The sequence below is a fragment of the Manduca sexta genome, chromosome 8, assembly GCF_014839805.1.
Source record: "Manduca sexta isolate Smith_Timp_Sample1 chromosome 8, JHU_Msex_v1.0, whole genome shotgun sequence".
Classification (NCBI taxonomy): Eukaryota; Metazoa; Arthropoda; class Insecta; order Lepidoptera; family Sphingidae; genus Manduca; species Manduca sexta.
Window position 1 is genome coordinate 6,815,505 of NC_051122.1, and position 15,617 is coordinate 6,831,121.

At 35.3% G+C, this 15,617-nt stretch overlaps 1 protein-coding gene across 17 annotated transcripts in view; it reads right to left on the minus strand.

Annotated features, from left to right (window-relative positions):
• Positions 1-1,464: 1,464 nt before the first annotated feature.
• Positions 1,465-15,617, minus strand: part of LOC115446513 (casein kinase I) — a 43,527-nt gene continuing 29,374 nt past the window's right edge. For 8 of the 17 annotated variants that reach the window (XM_037436366.1, XM_037436367.1, XM_037436362.1 and 5 more), the window contains 6 exons: positions 14,779-14,949; positions 10,256-10,336; positions 9,792-9,857; positions 8,706-8,837; positions 7,005-7,129; positions 1,465-6,151 (listed from right to left, as the gene is read on the minus strand). In XM_037436366.1, coding sequence (XP_037292263.1) covers positions 6,076-6,151; positions 7,005-7,129; positions 8,706-8,837; positions 9,792-9,857; positions 10,256-10,336; positions 14,779-14,949 — 651 coding nt within the window. In that variant the 3' untranslated portion in view covers positions 1,465-6,075. Of the gene's footprint in view, positions 6,152-7,004; positions 7,130-8,705; positions 8,853-9,791; positions 9,858-10,255; positions 10,337-11,209; positions 11,423-14,778; positions 14,950-15,617 lie in introns of those variants that run through there. The other 9 variants (XM_037436373.1, XM_037436368.1, XM_037436369.1 and 6 more) reach the window with 9 other exon arrangements.

Here is a 15,617-nt window from a genome sequence, read left to right on the forward strand (position 1 = left end):
CGTTGTGATTGGTTATTATTGTTGTATTTCAATATTAGCCAATCACAACGGCCCTACGTCTACGCACTGCGAAGACTGCCATGCCGTCAGCACTGAGAAACAGACTTGTTATCACAGCCTTACTCGGTCGTTAGATAAAAAACGTCTATGAATAAGGGGGTTAGTATATACTCAACCCATAATATAAACGGGTTAGCTTCGAAAATCTATGCACAAGAAATGCTACAATTTCTAGTTTTTTTTTGTAAATAACTCGTGACGAAGGTTGAAACTAATCAAAAAGGAACGTGAAGCTACAGTAAACATATCACAGGCTGTTTACAGTATAGTTCAGTTTATCAGAAAACAAAAATCACAAGCAGATTAGTCTTGACTCTAAAATAAAGCAAATTAATAAACTGTTATGCGTTATTAATGAATTTGCGTTACGTAATACTTGAACGGCCATCAAGCAGAGTAGCAGTTTATATGCAACGTGCTTGCTTAGAATCAATTATCAATTTATTTAATCAACAAACGATATCCTATTCGTTACATTGTACTGATATCGTGCCACTTTAATATCAGTAAAATATCATAATACCTTATAAATTTCCTTCTAACATAAACATTTTGTGTAATGTCTGAATTTACAAATGAATCATCTATTTCCAATATATGTACCTGAAAGGGTCCAACAGAAATACATAGACCACACTATACACAAACACTATTTATAAATTCCAAATTATTAAAAAAAATGCGATTATTGATAAACATGAAACAGCAAATTCTAGCGTTATCTTGAAGTACAACATACACGCACGCAAATATGTATATTAACGTAACTTCCAAAACACGCGCTGCGTATGAAAGGGACAACAATATAACGAAGGCAGCTCTGGGTTCGGGGTTCGGGTCGAACACTACGATGCGCGAGCACTGCGCGCGAGATACGACGATTTGACGAATTGATATGAACATCCGATATCGTTGAAATATTGAATTAAATTAATAAATATAAAATTATTTGTTGGAATATACTATTATTATTCTAGTATTAGTTAGTCATTATTTTTAATTAATTTGCGAAAAGAAATCTGGTAGGAATCGGCTTATATGGGCGTCTCGCCGCTGGTTAACATATGTAATTCAGTCCTGAACAATGTAATCTAGTTTCGTACAGTTTATGTCAGCATAGGACGTCGCCTACACTTCAACATAACACAACTCAGCAGAGGTCAGTTCACTTCAGCACAGGTCAGTTTAGGATTTGTGTAAAGTACTACAAATTAAGATAAGCGAATACTGATCGATACCTACGACCTTGAGATTTTAGTCACATAATTTTTTACTGTTAAACTTTATCGCTATTCGTTATTGCTCATGCATTTTTAAATATGTGTTCCAATTATCCTCGCCATTAGCTGGTCTCTGCTACAATATAAGAAATAAACCTACCCTTGAAAATGAATAAAACGAACATCTTATAATAAGCTTTATTAATTATGATTTAATAACAAATGTTTTATAGTTTCGAACAAGGTTGTGACCTTAACTGAATACAAGATTGCATATGCAAAATGTTTACCATACATCTTACAGAAAAAATAAACACGGAGAAATCTTGCTATGAATATTAATATTTATTTTTATACTTACAATAAGAATTCAATTCTGGTTCAGAAGCATCATGTATTATAATACATAAGTTAATAACTATACGTCGAAAAACCTTCGTGTGTCCACAAGCCGACCGACTGAACATGACTTATTTAGTAAGCGATACTTTAAAATTAACTATAGATTACACCTGCGACCGCACAGTACTAACTCGAGCCGCGAACGGCACGATTACATCTCCAAACACCATCCTACTAACTTTGGTGCAATCTTCACGATAAATAATCATGTAATGTTTTACATAGCAGAAATTTAACTCCAAGTATGCAAACAAATAAAACTGTCATATAAATATCTGATAATATATATTATAATTAGTAATGAATATAGGCTTCTCAGGAACAGACGACGATCTGTATGACAGTTAACTCGCTCCACCATTTACAAGATATTATACAATATGAACTCGATATGAGCTTCAGCACTCGCTGGTCTTGCTCACTTGACAAGTCATTCGATTCCACATTATCTGTTCACACAATAATTTAGTCACGCATCAGTTATTCAACACTCGCGGAACTAAAATAGTCCAAGTTTAATACAAGATCACACAATTTGACTTCGATTTTTAAATACCCAATCTAATTTCATTATTCTATCTAGCAAATAGAAAGTAACAATTACGTACATCTATGGTATTTTAATCATGGTTTTAAGGTTTATTACATTCGATTACACCGCAATGATTGTACATTATGAATTAACGAACCATTCAACGAGAAGAATACTTCAATTTGTTCACAATAATTTATCAAAAACCATTAATGAATTGATTTAAAAATTTCCCATATCGACAATATTCGCATTATCTATACTTTTTCTAAAAATATGAAAACGACACAACAAGATGTTTTTATTTGTTATAAAACATTTCAAACATACTTAGCCAAAATGGATAACTCCTAATGCAGGGGATACAATTTTGTGATGACTACATATCCGTGACTAATCCGAAATACCTTATAAATATGTCAATGTGACCAGTACAATGGCGTGCCCCTCTTATAGTACAAGCTCATGTAAATTCGTGTCACATATCAGCAAGTAGACAATCCAATACCATTACACTGATCGCAATGACACCTACAAAATCTTACGCCTACCCAATCACGATTGTCGAAACATTGCCGCTTCCAGTCCAAGCAAAAATATACAAATGTTTTTTTAACGATGTGCATAATTTATACGCCATCAACGCAATGACTACAGCCGCCATGTTGACGAGATATAACTGGACATCAGTTTTTAACCACGAGCCCGCACGCACTAACACGCACGAGTACGCACGAGCCTGTACGAGTACGCACGAGCCGGCACGAATACGCACGGGCCTGCACAAGTACGCACGGGCCTCCACGAGTACGCACGGGCGCGGGTCGCGGCAGCTAGGGACGCGCGTGCCGATGACTTGTTTATTCAGTCTATTCGCGATGCGACTGGTGGCCGCCACTCGACGGACGTGAACTATCGATAGTCGCTAGTGTTGTACAGTCGATAGTGGTGCGACCGCTACAGCCGCGGCTGTCTTCGTTACAACCACTAATCAGTTATGTGAACGAAAACAGCCGTAATACTTTGGAATGAGTCGACAAGGGACAACCGCGACTGCAGGCGGCCGCCTCGCTTCACCATTACACACGACATCTCTCGTAAGTCTAACATCAAACGGAAACGAATTGCAATAACAAATTGACATGAGCCCGAAGTCACGTGTTTTGTACACAGGGTGAAATGTTTCATTCAGTCTTGTAGGATTATTTAAGCCTGTTCACTCGGGACTCGACGAGATACATCGAATGACAATACAAATTTACATTACTGTAATGGATTTATACATAACATATTATTGCAACACATTTATCTTTCAACAACAATTAGCGGTTCCCTCACGTTCATATGAAACACCAATGTACGTCACAATAACTATTGAAATCAACACTTTATCGACACAATTTCCTGATTCTTATTGCTAAATTGCCAGTAGTTACCACATTCGTTTTAACTAACAATAGATATAAATAAAAGTAGGAAAGTATGTGGCATCACCATAGGAACGGAGCCAATTCTTAAATAATACCATTTCGCGCACTAATCGGACTTAGTTATAGAGAATGACTAAATAAAGTTAAAACCTATAATATGCATACATAAGGCGCGCTGGATATCGCGGCTTCACTAGTGGGACCTGCTGTTCATACATTTACCAAATACATTCATGTCACTGTTTTAGTTTCCATATAATGTATATTTCAGCTAACAATCAATAAAGCCGTCGGTTTAAAATGTTCAACAAAACATTTTTATTGAGGTAACAATAATCATACTCGGTGGCACACTCGATGTTATTGTCGATAACCACGCGGCGGTGACACTGCGCAATGTTACCGCTCGTGTCCGATAAAACCCAGACAAATATCACAACCGGGAAACAAGTCCCAACGAGTCCGCAATACCCAGCCCTCCGGGACGAACTATACACTCCCACACACAAAACTTACATTAAACGTGGCGATATTCTACGTTATTGGTAGTTCAATACTTAACAAAAAACTTCAATGCATTCACAGAAAATTATATAGAATTCACAAAGTATAAAAAAATAACTGTTTAACCATTTTTCACTAATAGGATAAGCGATACACGGCTATTTGATAAGCATTTAAACTACAGCTGTTTATGAAATAATGTTAATGGTTTTTTTAATGTTACAAATCGTTATCGATTTGTCGATCCACGTTGGAATGGACACCACTGACGCGTGTGGACGATGCAAATTAACGGGTTAATGAATATCGAATTTACAAGAGCTTCGGTGAAATGAAACGTAATTCACTACGGACGGGAACACAAAAATGTTAATTACGCGAACCGCACACTGCCTATATAACGATATTTTTTTAACTATATTTTTTTCACTATTGATTTACGCCCAGGTTTAACAATAACTTTATTAATAAATGTCATGAAATCTAATCTAAAATGTCCTGTACCCTAGATTAAGTATCAGAGTGATGATAATAAAGTTCAAATTCCACCGGCGCACCGACCGAATTTACATCTTAAAAGAAACAAGAAATGCACCGCTACGCCTGCATGTATCTATTGATAAAAATCTGTATTTTCATATTTCAATATTCTTATTCGGTGTATTGACGCGTATAGCATTCACAATACTGTTGTCACGTACTATATTTTTTAAACACAAATAGTAAAGACAACAAACATCGGAACCTGCCTTCATATCACAAGACTTGTCGCGCTCGAAATGCATAATATAATTGATGAAATTTTCAAGAATGAGTATCACTGGTGGATGTTTTCAACAATATTTTCCTCTAAGAAAACATACCGTGAAGAAACTAATCTATGAAAATTTTAATTAGTTGCAATAATTACTTGAAACGATAATCGAATTGTAACAATTTCCAATTTAATAATCAATTGCATGTAGATAACAAAAGTCGCATATAAAAGCGACCTTTTCACAAAAACATCGATATTTACCGATACATTGATGTCGAGAAATAACGTTAGACGAAACGATGACAAAACAGGTTTTAAAGTTCTTAATGATTATAAAATGATAATACTGCGGGGGGACGTTGCTTATACATGTGGTCGGAATCGTGTTTAGTTAGTTCCCAGTTGCTCATAAATTTAATATAATAGTCGCCCCGCATCCGAAATAAAATCACTATGTTATCAGTTTAATTTATAACAAATTAACTTTATTTACAAACAATGACAGCTACGATCAATATTTGCCTATTCAGTGATGTAAGAAACATCATAGCTATGTTAATTATTGATACTTTTAGAGCAACTGGAAAACGCGTTTCGATAGTTTTATTTACATTAATCGATACCAGGTCGACATATCGAATCTTCGCATTCAGAATATCAATTAAAACGAATAATCGGTTGGCAAATCGAAACCGACTAATAAACTATTGTTGGTTTCTAAATAGAATTTTGTTTATCGAATGCGATATATTCAGTCAACAAACATTTATCACAATGCCAAATACGGTCTTTACGTCACGAACTGTGGCTTCCGCTAACGTTACATTGCACTTATCTCTAAAAACAGCTCACGTAAAACACTTAACTCTCGCAACTAAAACAATCGATAAAATTTTCTTTCGACAAAGACTATACACGTATCGACGGAAGCTCAGTACGTGCCGTGACGAGACCCTACTGGACATTGGAGACGTGGCGCAGGTATCGAGTAATGTAGGCGCGGCGGAGGGTGTGCGTGAGCGCGGTGCGGCGGCGTGCGGGCGTGCGTGGTGCGAGCGCGCGCGGGGCGGGCGCGGTGCGGGTGCGGGCGGGCGCGGGCGCGGGCGCGGGCGCGGGCGCGGGCGCGGGCGCGGGCGCGGGCGCGGGGGCGGGTCACGAGCCGCACACGCGTCACTTGCCCGCGCGGGCGGCGCACTTCTTCTTTTTACGCTTGAAGAAACAACAGCACCTGGAATAAACGGATTGCCTGCATGACGATTTTACAAAGTCTGTCTGGGTTTTAACTGGTACGTACACAACACATAATTTATAATAATAAAATTAAAACCACGCCATATGGACATGAAACATTAACATGAAAACAAAAAAAGAAAGCCCGAAGCAAGTTCTTTATTTTCTTGGTCAGGCTATGAACATAATTTAACAATCACAAAGTAGTCTTGATTCCACACACGTCACATCTCGTATCATGGGCATCATAGATGATTCAGCTATTTTTATTCCATCAACTTGTACCCAAAACTAAGACTCCAAAACACACAAATATTAATCTTGCTACAAGGATTGAACCAGCAGCATTCGAATTTGGATGACACAAGATTATTCTAATAAAATCATTTTAACTCTTGGTCTCTCGTGAATCGCCGGCGAGCCAAGACAGCTACATGACATTTGCGTGTGTCACGGGATTATAACCTTATATACTACATATATACTACATAATAAGGTTATTTTTCCGTCACACGCGTAGCTGTCAATGTTTGCCGGCAAACATTCAGCTACCTCACGGGTTAATGTATTTATTTACTGCTACTTTTGTTACACTTACTTACTAAATTAGTATATGGTTAGTAAAATGTGCGTAGCGGGAGCAGTGACATGATAATATTAGTGAATATATTATAGTGATTTAATGAATAGACGATAAGACACCACATTCAAAAAAATTATATGTATTTAAATCATAAAAAACAATGACAAAGGCCCCATGAAAAGTCGATGAAATAAAGATGTTACGATTTTAACACATGGTATAACCAAGCACCCCTTTGCCCAAGCGGCTTAAAAATAAAAATAAAAAAATAAAAAGGTGGCCATACAGTTGGAACACTGACTTGGTGTCGTCCACCACGTCGACCTCGTGATGGGGCTGCGTGATCGGCGTGTTGCTGTGGCCCGCCGTAGGGTCATCCGCGCCTAGCTCGCCGTTCGTCGAACTCACCACCTGTTGAGAATGGGACAATAACTAAAAATATCGATAAAATCTATCGATAGATGCTCCTATTAAATCGGATATGGCGGATACACGTGCGAATTATCAGTTACATGTTTTGTCATCGATATATAATATTAATATTTTATTTGTTAGTATGAAATCAGCCACATCCGAATGAACCGACGTCGACACCGAAACTAGATCTATAGACTTGACAGAAAGTTATCTAAACGTACTGAACTCAGATACTTTATACACCAATTGCCTACTTCGACAATGAATGATTTTGTCTTGGCTGAATGAATTAAATGTGGAATTGTGATATCAAATAACTCTAACAAAATAGGAGACAAATGTTGCGATTAGTTTAAATAATTTGTAGTTAGCGGTTAAATTACAAGCGTTTGACTCGAATTAAAATTAAATATATTAGAGCGTATGCTAATAAGCGTTTCGTGATATTATTTCAAATAAAACATTTCAATAGCGTCCTAAGAATAAGCTTGAACACGTGATCACTTTATGAATGAATATTGGCAGTGCTTTGTTTAAGCTTTGAAAAAGACCACTTGCGCCAATCCGACGTCCAATTTTACTGTATTTGTTATTTGTAAGTTTAGTGAAATTTAAAAATGTTTTGTAAGCGTGATAATGTATTGAAGTATGGGGTGTTAAAGGGCAGGTCTCCTATGACCATTTCATAATATATTTTTGTGATTCGACAATGTAATAATGGGATTGTGTGTTTTTTATTTAGGTCGTTGTCATAGGACACAGATTTACAAACATTGTTCATATTTTATGTATCTTTTGAATCAACCTAATTTGTAAATTTTGCGATATATTTGTCGATAAAAAAGGTAATATTGTCAGTCGGATACGAGGCGCTAGAGCGGTCCGTTACTCTTCAAATCGTATAGCACAACAATTTAAAGCTTCATGCAGACATTCACACAAGGATTGCCGCAAAATGTTCAAAACTGACCGTTGAAACCGATCCGGGAAATTTCACATACCGAAAATGTTTATTCTTCAATAGCTAAAAAATAAATACACCAATATACATTCACAATAATTGACAATACAAAAATAATGTCGCAATAAATAAAGTGACAAATAAACAGTGGTACGATAGGGTCACCAAAAAGCATGCACAAATCTTTTTTTATTCAGTCAAACAACAAGAAAGGTGGAAAAAGGTATCTAAAATTATACGCTATTTGTATCGTTTGTGCTTTAACGCTCTTTGCAGAAAGCTGTAGTAGTGTATGTTAAGTTTAAAACTAAAAAGATAATTCGATAACGTCTACCACAACTTGTAACAGTGCCCCTTCACTAGCTTATGCTGAGCGAAAGTTATGTGTATAAATGAATGGTTATTAAAATTTAAACCGTCGACAATTTGTATGAAGTGTAAGTGGCCGTAACAAAAAAAAATTGTTTACTTCTTTTTAATCACGTCTTTTCTTTCATAGGGAATTTTTTACAACTCAATTTAAAATATCGATATACACAAAGTATCGACACTATCGACATAACAACACTCGAACACATGACCTCAACATAGTATAAACGCATAGTATACCTGTACAGATCCGTGCCTGTCGGCGGGCGTGAGGTGTCCGGCGGTGAGTGGCGTGGCCTTGCCGCTGTGGGGCCAGTTGGCCGCGTTGGCCGCGCCGCCCGCGCCGAACTCCTTCGCCGCCAGCGCCGCCATCTGTAACGTGCCACGCTGAGGACAGAACACTTCTATACAACTGATCGACATCAATCTATCTAATTTCTTATGTTTACGCAAATGTCCCGACATTGAAATAAAACTACTTAATGGTTTTTTTCGCAAAAATCTTCCAAACGTCAAGAGTGAAAATTATACGAAGTGCGCGAAAATCCGTTAAGTGGTTTGATTTTAACATCAATCTATCTAAAATTATCACAAATAAAGGGTTGGAATAGCTGTATTAAGTATTTGGGAACTACCAATTGGGATAGCCATGTGGACAATCACAATATGTTCAATAGATCAAGTCGAATATCGATATTTTTACACATTGGAAGCCACACAACCTTTCAAAACTATAATGCAACGAGAGGAACGGATATACAAGAGCTTTCTCTCAAATACAATCACACTCCAAAGCCTCATAAATTTAATAAACAAAATTGAGAGAAATTTGAATAATAACCTATGAGATTTTTTTATTCGCACAAAACGCAAGATATAATTTTGTTAATTGATAATACTATATGGACTTATAAATAAAAACTCTGATACTCTTAACATTAAATTAATCATATCTTAGTGCAACAAACGAATCTATAAAGTCGTGGCTCAAAAGTTAGAAGTTCTGCTATCTCAACATAAAAAATCTATACAAAAATGAAAAATTCATGTCGACATTTTCATGTAATTAATTTAGTTTTATTAGTTCAAATACAGGGTAAATTCCTTGCTTTTGGTCTAAAGAAAATAAAAACCTACCAGTCATAATTGGTTATAACTATTTACTTAGCGGGAACATCATGATCGTATTTATATAGATTAATGGAAAATTCTACTTCATTATAATGCTCACTAGACAATGTTATTGTAGGTAAAACAAAAGGTATGCAAGCGGTAGAGGAGCGAACTAATAACTAATGGCGTGCGCACGCGCATAGCTTTCCAAACCTCTCCAGATATAAGCGCCTCCTCATCGTCCTCAACCAAACCAATCATAAAATCACACAAATCATCCTGTACCAACAAAAACATCGTGTCAGAAATAAAATACTGAGATGTAAATACTTAGTTATGAAGTTAATATGAAAACGTATAGGTCTATCTATATTCTTGAATAATTAAGTTTTGTAATATGTTTCATGGAAATTATAATTATTTTATGCATTTCTATACCGCATAATGACTTCAACATAAATTATATCAGAGAGGAAATAACATTATAAATATGTGGTATTTGTGCCATCATTAGCTACCAAACATATTCCTTTAAAAATCTAAATCACCAACTAAATATTTCAGTGCATTTCACGTCGCAACAAAAAATAAAATACGCAAAATAAAACTTTTAAGTACTCTACTTTCTTCAACAAAATTTTATAGTATAAAATTATATGAAATTTGGGATTAGTTACCTTATGGAACGGCTGATGGCTGTCGCGATTTGGAGATACGACGATTTCGTGGCCAGTCTGTATGGATCCCACTGGTGTAGACTGGAAATTTGAAAGGATATAATTTAGTATAAGTTGCGTAACAAACAACTAACTCTACTTGTACTAGCTTTACGTGAAATATAGATATTTTACTTTGCAATTACACATGTAAAAATATGATAATACCCAAAATCTCTTGTGAATACATAATCTAGCTTATACAATATTTTTGTGTTCATATTTTTTATTTCTAATCAATTAGCTTTATATTAATAGATACATCGAATATTTCACCAACATAATACGAACATTAAATGGTACAAATATACATCAAATATGACATTGTGTTGTATTTTCATGAGTAAGGAAAGATTGTATCTATGAAATGTTTAAAACCACTACCAACGCTGAAACTAATTTATTTGTGATTTCCTGGATTACATTCACGCGCGCGAAGCACTTATAAAATATCGATATTTCAATTCGCAAGTTTTTAAACAGAAAATCAGAACAAGATTGCTTATCTACTTTAAAAAAAATTATAATGATTTCTTATATTTACGCGAATGTTAGACATTGATCCCAGGCTTGTGCAAGCTTCCAACCATCTTCCCGGTTGGAAGCTTGCACAAGCCTGGGATCCAGTTCTACATTTAATTAAATCGGAACCCAAAAGACCGGCTGCCAGACTTCAAGACACTGTGAGCTCATTCTGCGTAGATCGGACCACCAACAGCTAAAAATTTAAAAAGTTGTATAATTGTAAAATGTAGGTAGATATTGTAACTTTGACTTTGCGGATGAACAACACCTCAGTCCCCCCCGTGACCATGAAGGCTGCAAAGTCTTCGAAACGTCGGGAGAAAAATAAAAAACAAAAAACCGCGATAGAATCCGAAAAATTAGTTTAATTTCAAAAATTATAATAATAAAAAAAACTCAGTTTATAAAAAAACTGTTTTTTTTTTTATCAAACCGAACTTGAATCGTTACACTATTAAATTGAGATATCGATATATACCACATAAATAATAAGCGTACACATTCCACACCACTATCTACGTCACTAACCTTGTCGGATTTATTTCTAACGACATTGGAGGGCGGTGCGTTTCGCAATATTCTCATCACGTGCATGTTGACCGGCTGATCGTCATAAGCGATGCATGCATGCAACAACCCAGTGTCAAAACCCAGACACTACGTAACACGGTTAGCCAGATTTCTATATTCATGTTCTTGCAGTTAGAATCGATTCGATACATCAAACCTATTTTAATTACATTAATAGAAAATATGGATTCGCGAAAAACATCGATGTAAATTGTTGCTTTAAATCTTTTTTTTTATTATTAAAAATGGGCGTCACATGATTAGATATAACTTGCAATCATCTTTTTTTAATTATTAAGCTACCTTATTTCAATGTACTGTAAATTTTATTAATCATATTGTTTTCAATAATTATAAAATTGCCATTTAATATAATCTGTGTAGTTGCTTGTTAAAACAACTAATGCCTTTTTACCAAGAGGTCATGGATAGGAAATATGCAGAGTCATGAAAGGAAATCAACATTATTCGAAACGAGGCAAAGCTCAAGGAAATCGACCCGTAATAATGTCGAGCTTAAGAAATCATGCATTTATTTCAAATCGGCGTCAATCACTCTTTTTCCTGTAATATGAAAAACGAAAAAGTATTCTATGACCGTTTCCAATAAGCCCCAGCAGTAGAAGTGGAATTCCATGGCGGAAATCTTTAATTGTTAGGCCAACAAAACAAATAAGTTTAGTGCAAGATCTTATTTTTGTAGCTGTAACTCTCAAACTGTTTGGACATTATAACGAAAATGCCAAACACTTTAATGATAAACAAAAATACAGCATAACTTATTACAACAAATAAAGGACAATTTGCCACTCTAATCGTGACATCATTGGTCTATCATATTATACAACCTATATTATAGAATCTCTATAATTTTGATATTGTGTTACGTAGGGAATGATGTAGTAAAATAATATTAGGACAAACAAACATATCAACAAATGAGTTTGTCTTAAACTTATTTTAACACATTCTGAGATTATTATTGCTCTCGAAAATAAATTAGTAAGCACATGAATCTTTTAAAGATATTAAATTTATAAAGCAGCTTATAAACTTTTTATAACACTATGTAGAAAATAGAATTTATTCAAAGCATAAAATTATCGATAGTGTACAAGCCACATTAAATAGAAAAGAAAAAAACATTCTAGACATTAACATTTAACTACATTACTAATTACACAAAAACACAACATTGAGGAAACATATATGTATTTTATTTATCGAATAATAAATAATATGTAACATCTACTAATAGCTATGTGAAGTGATCTAACCAAAGTATTCACTTTTATTTCATATAATAGCATTAGCCTTAATATTTCTGAGCAAAATAAGGAATAAAAAAACATAAATGTTTAACAAAAACTATCGAATTGTTCAACATATTGTCTAGCTGAATGCAGGTGCGCAAACAACTAATTTAACATACCAAATATACATTCGAAACGTAGAAAATATATTATAATTATCTCCTTTTTTTAGGCAAGAACTATAGTATTAACTAATAACAACAACACAGATGCTAATCTGTAAAAAAGTATTTTATCTATTTTTAGTTTCATCAGCACTAGTTTAATTTTTTGTACAAAACTTGTAACAAAATTAGAGCTCGTATTTTCCAGTATTTAACTTCATTGTATCAATAAAATCTATTTTATTGCTATCGAAAAAGAAATTGTTTACGACGTTGTCAAAAATAATACATGGATCTCACCAAAATTTATAACAAATAATTAAAGCAGATGACAAAACCAAATTAACATGCAAGGTTTATTATGCATTTATAAAGCAGTGTACATAGAGTTTAAAAAAAACATCATAAGTAATAAAAACTATAGGCCCATAACCAAGAATAGTGGTTGACAGAGAGAAATAAGCATTCGTAATTATTTGTAATGGTAGCATCAAAACCTTTGTTCTTATGGCGTTTACATACATTGTGAGTTATGTATCCAATTTGTATGTTATAAGGTATTTGAAACCCAGAAATTTAAAACTAAAATTTACTATTTTTTGTTCTTAAAGAGTCCATGAGAGTCTAAGTAAGAAACGAAGCCCATGCTTAGCTATCATTGGACAGTATATAATACAGTTCTGGTATTATTATAATTATTTTTTGTAATATTTTTAATTTATACATGTAGTGTCATGGAATTAATTCTGAATACTCATTCATACATAGTTGGACAGATAATGTAGTTTTTTATTGCTTTACTTTATTTTTCTTTTTCTGGCGTTAATTATCTATAATAACAATAAACACGGTAAAAAAAATCATTGGCACAATTTTAGTAGTCATGAATGTATGAGACGCCATATCCAAAGGTTTTATTCATTTATGCATGCATTGTTTTATCCTAACCAAAATTTTTACCATTTCAAATTTTGATATTTTTCAATACAACAAAATTATTTTTTTATAACACATACATCCCACATTTGGTATTAAAGTCAGAGAAATATTATTTGCACTGATAAATTTATGTAATGCCATAGTGGATATGTTGCAAATAATACCTCCTCCAATAATTTTCTACTTATTACATTTATGTTGTTTAATATACGTCGATAGCAGTGGCAGCCCTGAACGACGCGAGGCCCCGAGCGGAACAATAATGTTCTCCGGTTTTAACAGTTTTATCGGTAACCTCGAAAAAAAAGGTCCAACAAGGCTCCGCGCGGGGCTCCGTTTGGCCTCTAAAGCCGCCTCTGTCAGTTAGTGAGTGCAAGGATAAGCTTGTCATGGTGCTAAATAAATGTTTGTAAGGTATGCTGTGACGTCACAAATAGCTAGTGCATATAAATATTTACCAGGTTTGAAAACGATCTAATTGTACCTATACAAGAATTGTGTATTAAACAGTACAGTCTATTTTTGGATACAGTCTAGGTGCTAATGACCGATTTAATGAACGAAGTTAACCTCTAACATCGGATTGACAGTCAAAATGGACGACAGAATAAATTTTCTGTCATGCTTATAAATGACTTAATTTGCTTGGTTTATTGCTACCATTGATCTGCAGTGTGGGTTCGTTTATTGAAATCGGCCGATATAGCCTTTAATACGAGACTGTATCAACTTTAAGACTGTGATATTTTTTATAGCCTATATAGACGAGCTAACTGCCTACCTTATAATAAGTTTCGGAGATTGAGCCAACTAGTTACCTAAGATATCAGAGGCAGAATTAAGCCACTGCCTAAATTATTAGACACAAGCAAAGCCGTTGCCTAATATAACGGAGGCGTGAGTAAGCTTCTACCTAAGATACCAGAGGAAAAGCAAAGCCGTTGCCTACGAAACCAAAGGCACAGCCAAGCCGCTGCCTAATATGTATAAATGTGTTAATGTGTGTGAACTGTCAAGCGATAGAGTTGTTTACCATAGTCTTGCCGGTCCAGTCGAACTCGCCGTCGTCGAGGTACCCGCGCCGGTCGAACAGGTCGCGGAACATGCGCCGCAGCTGGTCGTAGTCGGGCGTCTCGAAGAAGTCCAGCCGCCGCACGTAGCGCAGGTACGTCGCCAGCTCCTCGGGGTGGCCCTCGCACAGCACCTGCGGGACAATCGCGTTATTGATTAACAAATACAAATGCACTTAGCGAAAAGTGGTTGGTTGCGCCACTACTTACGCTTTCGAGTGTAAAGGTGTAGTAAGTGCTTTGTATTAAGGAAAGGAAAATACCTCCAAACAATTTTGTAGAGTTCCGTAAACAAATAACAAACTTTATCATCATAGGCCACAGTGTGTCCATAGCGAAAATATTCCCCTTCCCAAGATTTTCAAACCTACCTACTGTACCAAAATTACGCTAAACTGTTGCAAATCTCTCATCCCGCGATAATTTATTTCACAATATCATTAACACCCATGAAATTACGGAATATTTTTTGCTCACAATGTTCTGAACTACATAAAACGCCTTGAGAAGCCCCCAAACACCGTCACGCGCTGTGCTTATGACTAATACACGAATGATCTTTAACTAGGCCTCATCAGATTGTGTGACAAGGTTCATAGTGTAAGGTCACTATGCTCTAAAAACCGAGACCCGATTCTCAATAACATCCACAATAATAGCCTATTACTAACTAGCAATTGCTCGCGGCTATGCTTGCCTAAATTCTTCCCAAATAAAATTCGAGAGTTCGTAATTTTTTTAAGATAAAAGAAGCCTGTGAGTTAAATCAGAACGGTCTATCTGTAAATCAAATTTCAACTAA